Source organism: Diadema setosum, chromosome 1 (assembly GCF_964275005.1).
Source record: "Diadema setosum chromosome 1, eeDiaSeto1, whole genome shotgun sequence".
In the NCBI taxonomy this organism is placed as follows: Eukaryota; Metazoa; Echinodermata; class Echinoidea; order Diadematoida; family Diadematidae; genus Diadema; species Diadema setosum.
This window is the reverse complement of record NC_092685.1, coordinates 11,556,889-11,564,166: the sequence shown is the minus strand read 5'-3', so window position 1 is coordinate 11,564,166 and position 7,278 is coordinate 11,556,889. Positions and strand designations below refer to the sequence as shown.

The window sequence follows — 7,278 nt, the reverse complement described above, 5'->3', positions numbered from 1 at the left end:
TGAGACACGGGCGATGGTAAATGATTCGGTAGTGATTTAGCTGACTGTTGTTATCAACGCTCTCCCACGCACGCGCACTATTGTGTATTCGTACCCTATGATTCTGCATAGAGATTGAAGGGGCAAAACTTGAGTTTATTATGGTAATAGCTCTGCTAGAGTTTAGAAAAGAAAATACCTCAATGACAGCATTTTCGAGGGTAAATTTCGTCAAATGTGCCTGCATGAAGTATTTCTGCACTTCTTTATTCGTTTCAGTTTCATAATATTTTCATATTCCTTGATTTTTCCCCCTTGGCTGACATACAGCCTAATCTGGCATCAACACTCTTTGGTACTAGTGGCGCGTGGCGTGCTATAAGGAGTCTGCACCCAGCGCTGGAGTGGATTTGCCGTGAGAGCTTCCTTGGCCGTAGGACACTCGAGCGGGCCTCTCATAAAAGGACAGCTAGCCGTCGATTGCAAGAGGGTTCATCCACTCACTCACTCATCAACTCACTCGAGAAAAGAGGACTTGATAAGCGCTCTCCAGACCAGATTGGGTCCTCTTGTGAGGGTTACAGTATCGGCTCCACGTGGAGCCTGACTTTGGTCTATGTTTCTGCGAGAGATGTCCTATAGCCCTAAACACACCACTCCGTTCTCCGTCACCGATATCCTAACACCCCTTGAAGAGAGCTTCAGGAAGTCCATGTTCGACAGCGCAGGATCCTCCTTTCCCGCCGTTTTTTCAGCCGCATCCAGCATGCAGTCAGCCTACCGGTCCCCGCAACACGCCGCTCACCAGGGGATGCAGGTGTCCCCCATGAACATGGCATCCGCCAACAACCCGTACACCCACATGCACGTACCACAGCTATCCCACCCCAATTACTGCAATGGCTCTGTCGGGGAGCTGGCCCCGCATTACAGCGACCATCGCCCGTCTGCCGCGAGCTGGTACGGGGCCAGCCCGGATCCTCGATTTACAAGTAAGTTCGTCATATCTTTGTTTGTCGTTACCCTTTCTTATCGCCCCACTTTACTTCTTTCATTTTTGCTCTTATCAATAAATATCTCCCATACGCGCAACTGCTTTACACTGGTGCAAACCAAAAATAATTTTGACGATATGGGGACAACCTTTACCCCCTCGGCAAGCCGGCAGTGTACCCAGCTGCTTATCATACCCTTAATGACTTCTGCGCAAATCAAAATATTATGCCAATAAAACTCGAACATCAACAAAGCTTTACCATTAGCATTTCAAGAGGAGAGAAGATGAATCGATCACATAGAATGTTTTAGCTCGCTGGATTCAGAAGTATTTGGAGAGTTTTTGCAAGTATTTGACCATGCGTTGGCTGTTTGTTTTGTTTTGTTTTGTTTTGTTTTTTCTTTGTGTACTTGATGTCTCTACAAACATGATAACAACTGTAAATACGTGTTCAGGAAGGAGCATTCGTCACCCTCACCAACTTCCAAATTAGTATTGATATAGTGACCCGTAAAATACATTTCTGTAATTCATAAGGAATTCCTTGAAAAAGCCTTTAGGTATGTTTCGTTCTTTTATGTGAAGACGTCACAATTAATGTTGAAAATGCTGATCTATCCTCAAATCGTTTTCATTATGATAATTCGGACAAGCGAGAAAACAGAAGTGCAGCAAAGCAAAGAAAAACAAAGCAAAAAATTGCTTTATTTCCATGAGATACGAATTATCTTTATTCGTTGCAACTCTTTGGTGTGCGAAATTAAAAGAGATCCGCAAAATAATCGTGATATTTTCCCCTCATGGTGGTGGGCGGGGGGAGGGGGGGGGAGAAGGAGGAAAGAGATTGACTTTAGGAGCATTTTATATATGTTCAATGATGATGCATCCCTTTTCCTGTTTGATTGTTCTTAACAACTGAACATCGTAGCTGATTTCTGTAACTACAGTTGTATTCTATTGTAGTTTTGTTCGCACAAGGAGTGCCTTTCTTAATAGTTTGCGCCTTTTTCATTCTACGGACTGATGTATTTATACTAATCAGTATGGAAGATCGGATTTCAACTTTTTATCAACTTAAATGGGTGTGGTAGGAGACAGGGTGGTAAAAAGGATGGAGGCCTAAACAGCATGACCTTTGCACTTTGGTATCTTTTTTTTTTTCACAAGTCAGTGATACATAAAGTGTTTGAAAGTTTGACATTGTCACAGAATGATTTAGATGTATGACGATTGTTGCAGCATTCAGTGAATGACTCCATTGAAGGTCCCTCCAATCAAATTCGCTCTCAAATGTCAGCCTCTCCTTTTTGTCGGCTGCAAAAAAAAATCATACCCTATATCCTTTAGCAACGAAAATGTATTCAAAATAAAATTGGATTCTTGTGTATTTCACTATGTTCTCTCTTTTCTTTTTGGCATTCACTTATCACACCCCCTTTGTTTTTCCAAAAAAAAAAAAAAAATATGACTGAGCTGATAATGAGGGTTATTCAAATTCTTGGTTGTTGTTGTTTTTTTTTTCAGTACAATTATTGTACGGTTTGCACTCAAAAGTCGCTACTTGAGGTAAACGCATTTTCTTAACCATTTGGCTAATTGATTAAATCAAAACACGAACATTCTGCGTCACACACAAACGCACAGACACACACACAAACATTATGTATATGGACACACACAGAAGCATACACATGGGGTTATAGACACTTGGTGTGTGCTCCCCTGTCTGTTGAACCAGCCGACTGATGAAAAATCAAAGCCATCCGCATATGACTGTATAAGGTCACTGTATAAAGTAAGCTTTTATGAGGGTACTGCTTATAGGGGAAAGTTTGTATTTGCTTAATAGTATACAGTGCCCTATTATAATGAAGACCGTGCTCAGGCGGGATCTAAGAAATCGGCAAACAGTCATGAAATTAATTCGATCTTGAGATCTACTTGACGTTCCACTTGAGACAAGTGTTAAACGATGTTGACCTCTGCTACTGACTCATTTTATCTTCAGAGAATTCCTTTAAAATACCCCTGTACAAGATTTATATAAATAGAATAAGAAAGGAGACCTTTTTGTATTCAGGGTATTCCTTCTTTCTTTACTGTTGTTGTTTCTGTTGTTGTCTTAGTTACTTTTATGATTCCCAACACGACGGATATACTAAAACAAAACATGAGGAGAATTTCGTACAATGTTTTATCCAATCATTTCTCATCTCTACGCCAAACGATTACACATGACAAGCAATGCCAAAAACGGAATTTAAAGTCATGCAGAAGTATGTACTTCATCATGATAACACAACCTTTTCACCAAGAATAAAATGTTTATATGAGACAAATGTGATTGAAACCTCAATGGCTTAAATTATTTCATCCTGTAGGGGAAGCGCATGTTTGTTAGTTTGGTTGTTTTTGTTAGTTTGTGTTTTTTTAGTGCTTTACTTCTAAAACATGCACTCCCCCTGGAAGATGAAACATTTAGGCCACTTAGATTTTTAACACATTTGTCTCATAAACATTTATTCTTGAAAATACTGCGTGATAACACAACATTTTTACCAAGCATTACATAGTTCAACATCGCTTTCGACTGTGACAACTCCAAATTTTATTCATTCGTTCCTCCCCTAATAAGTGTACTGATTTTAACAATTTATTTTGGAATACCGCGATGACATTTGCTACTTTAAGTAAAGTATTGTAACAACAAATACGATGTTTAATATCCGTTGGGAATACCTATATAGACATGGCACTATGATTTTCATGGGCTCGAAATGCGATCGCTTTTATAACAATATTTTACACCCCAGGTGATTTTTTTTTGAAAGGAGTATGTTTATTCTTACACCAGTCCATTTGATAAAATATTATGCTGATATGATTGGTTTTCAAATTATTCCGCAGAACCATGGGGGGTCCGTAGTATCACCATTTTTATCTCCACTAAAATAGGTCGCATCGCAATTGTGTCATAAGTTAATCATTTGTCAGCTAGTTAACCTTTTATCGCGATGCATTGCTCCCGTTTCCAAGGGTGACCTAGCTGCCGAGGATTCGATTATGACAAGCTGAGGCAATTTCAAATATCATTTTTTTTTTATTCTTTGTCAGGTTTTTATCTGTAATCATGAATAAGCGCGATGTCATATCTCAAACAAACTCGCCGTGCTTTATTTAACATGTGATTAGTAGTGAATTAAACTTGCATACTTCCGAGCAGTGAGCGCCTTTTTTTTTTTCATAGTCGTGTAATTTACATTCCGTGATCGACAACAGATGTATGGAAAATGTAGCGTCATAATGTATGTTAGGTTTATTTTTCTAAATTAAATTTGTATTTGTATCATCGATAACTTTAAAATCTGATTCTAATCGTCAGCATCATCAAGTGATTTAGCAATATCAAGAGGATCACATCGTTAAATTGTGAATTGAGTTGCAAAATTTACATGTAATTATGTTATCATATGTATGTTTTCTAATGTTATTTCATAAGTAAATTGAATGTGATACTAATATGTTGTGTCAATGTGTAAACTCCCTCAATTCGGCCTGTCGGCTGCCATTGTAGTCGTTTTTTAAACCATCGATAAATAGATAAACACAATAAATAAATGAATAGATAAATGAATAAATAGATTATTATTTTTTTTTTTTTAGCTTGTCTTCCTTTAGTAAATAACTTTTTTTGTCAGCATTTGTGCCAGACGTGTGACGGGAATTCTTCCTCTCGTTCTCACCATTTGTTCTCTGCAGTTTCCAGGTTGATGAACCACTCGTCCACAATGAACATGAATATGAATATGAACATGAATATGAACATGAATATGAACATGTCCACACTATCCGCAGTTGGAACTGGTGACCTGACCAAGCCCCTACTCCCCTCCACTCACCGCCGAAAGCGCCGGGTTCTCTTCTCGCAGGCACAGGTATACGAGCTGGAGCGGCGCTTCAAGCAGCAGAAATACCTGTCGGCCCCTGAACGGGAGCACCTGGCTAACTTGATCAACCTAACCCCGACTCAGGTGAAGATCTGGTTCCAGAATCATCGCTACAAGATGAAGCGACAGGCGAAGGAGAAAAATATGCAGGAGAATAACACGATATGCCATCAATCACCCCGGCGCGTCGCTGTTCCCGTGTTGGTGAAAGACGGTAAGCCTTGTAATGGGAGCGGAGGAGGAGGAGGAGGAGGTGGTGGTGGAGGAGACCTAACGGATGACGATGAGCGAAACCTGAGCGACAATGTCGATAGCGGTGATCAGGGTGTGGTCGGAAGCCAGCAGCAGTCCAGTGCATCGCAGGCGTTAGCGGCTCAGCACTCGGCTAACGGCCACCACGCCAGCATGAAAACGAGCCCCGTCGAGCCGAGCTCGTGCGGCATTCCGCTCAGCATCCCGTCCAGCGACTCCGGCATCGGGCTTAGTCCTGTGTCCGTTCACTCGCACCACCAGCACCAGCCCAGCCAGGCGACGCTGCATCAACAAGCCAGCGCTATGCACAGCTTGTACAGCCCTACGGGAGCTGGGGGGATGACGCACAATGGCGCGGTGAATAACATGTCCTCGACGGCACCATTTCTCCTTCACGGAAGAACGTGGTGAAAAAAAAAAAAAGAAGAAGAAGAAGTAGATTTTGAGACATTCTTACAGGATCCAATCAAAACATAATCCAGTGATTCTAAACACGTCACGCACTGATCAAAGTGTTGCCCCCATTTCTGTATTTACAAATAAAAGCACTACATCATTCAAACTCAACATACTGGAAGGCATACCAGCTTTCAAGTTTATAAAATGAACACATTGAAACATGCTTATCCGCTGCACTCTCAGGTACTTTTATTCCTACCGGCCGGTACTCACTGAAGCAAGCTCTGTTAAGCACAGATTTAAATCCACCATTTGATCTCCAGTTGCCAACCGCTTTATTGTGTATAAAGTCATTGAATTCACTGAAGTGAGAAAAAATCCTCAGGAAATTATGAACAAATCTTTGATATTACAAAACGAGCTTTTTCAAGAAAGCTATACGACAGAATTCAATTTACATGAATTTGAAGTTTATTCTTTGGCATTCTGGTAATGAAAGACTATGTTCAGCTAGATTTATCCCTTGCTGCTTTCAATAAGGTTGACTAATGACAGTGAGAATTATTGACCATGTAATTCCACTCTTTGAGATGTTTTGCAACTCTGAATGTGTTCACCCATTCACTGATATCTTACTTTTTCATATCTATATTTGAAAATGATGTAATTTGAGAGAGTCATTCTCTCTCCTCTGTGTATATAAAATGAGATTGGTCTTCTTACCTGTCGATTTGCCGGATGGTGGAATTTAATGCGGGAAAAGAAAGCTTGGTTTCCACTATTGATTCATTCATTCCAATGACTGTTGATTAATGGCAGCCTTACATTACCAGTGATAATATTCATAATTGTGTACAGACTCTTGTTAGATATATTTATGCTTGATTATCTTTTTATATTCCACTTGAAAAGTGTAAAATCACATGGAGGAATTCACGAAGAAGATTAATCTTCTTCTTTGTCTCTGTTTGTGTTCGTAGCCGTTTGTATTTATTTCCTGCGAAATTCGTATACCGACGACATAGTGTCAATTAGATCATGGGTTTTTGCCAAGGTTTCCCTTGTGTGTGACGAGATGCGGAAACAATTCACTACTTTAGCTGACAGAAAAAAAAAATCAAGATTTGATATATCAGTAAAGTCTTGTCTATATTCAATACTAATTTCAGTACAATGACCCAGTTAGATCCAACTCTTCATTTTCTTCAATCCATTAAAAAGATGCAATCTCAGGAGAGGCGAGAAAGTGAATACGATTTCTTTTTCATGGTATATCTTGGTGATAATAATGAGTACTAAAAGAAATATTGACGATTTTTTCTTTCATTTAAGACATAATGGTGGGTTTAAAATGGAAATACAAGACATTTAATATATTGTTGGGTGGAACTTTAATTCTCAGCGTAGAATCGTTGAAATCTTTTTTAAAATCAAATTATGAAGTGCATCACAACAGTCTTCTTGTTATCTTGTTATGATTTCCCTTCACCGTTTGAGAAATCATCCCGAACTGTTACAGGAGACAAAGATAAATTCTCCGTCTCTGATTATATTGCCGTTCAGTATCTTGCAGTTAGGATGCTGCTGTCTTTTATCAAGGTGTATGAGACGCAGAATACAGAGTTGAAGTATAAAGTTTTTTCCGCTTCCCACACTTCACGCATGAACTAAAAAAAGAAATGAATAAAAAAGATGATGAAAGTA

General features: G+C 39.6%; 1 protein-coding gene across 1 annotated transcript; it reads left to right on the top strand.

The window, feature by feature from the left end:
* Nucleotides 1-271: 271 nt before the first annotated feature.
* On the top strand, nucleotides 272-5,586 carry LOC140226881 (thyroid transcription factor 1-like). The gene is made up of 2 exons (XM_072307313.1): nucleotides 272-971; nucleotides 4,736-5,586. The coding sequence occupies exons 1-2, from the start codon at nucleotides 596-598 to the stop codon at nucleotides 5,584-5,586; spliced, it is 1,227 nt and encodes a 408-aa protein (XP_072163414.1). The 5' UTR covers nucleotides 272-595.
* The last annotated feature ends 1,692 nt before the right edge of the window (nucleotides 5,587-7,278 follow it).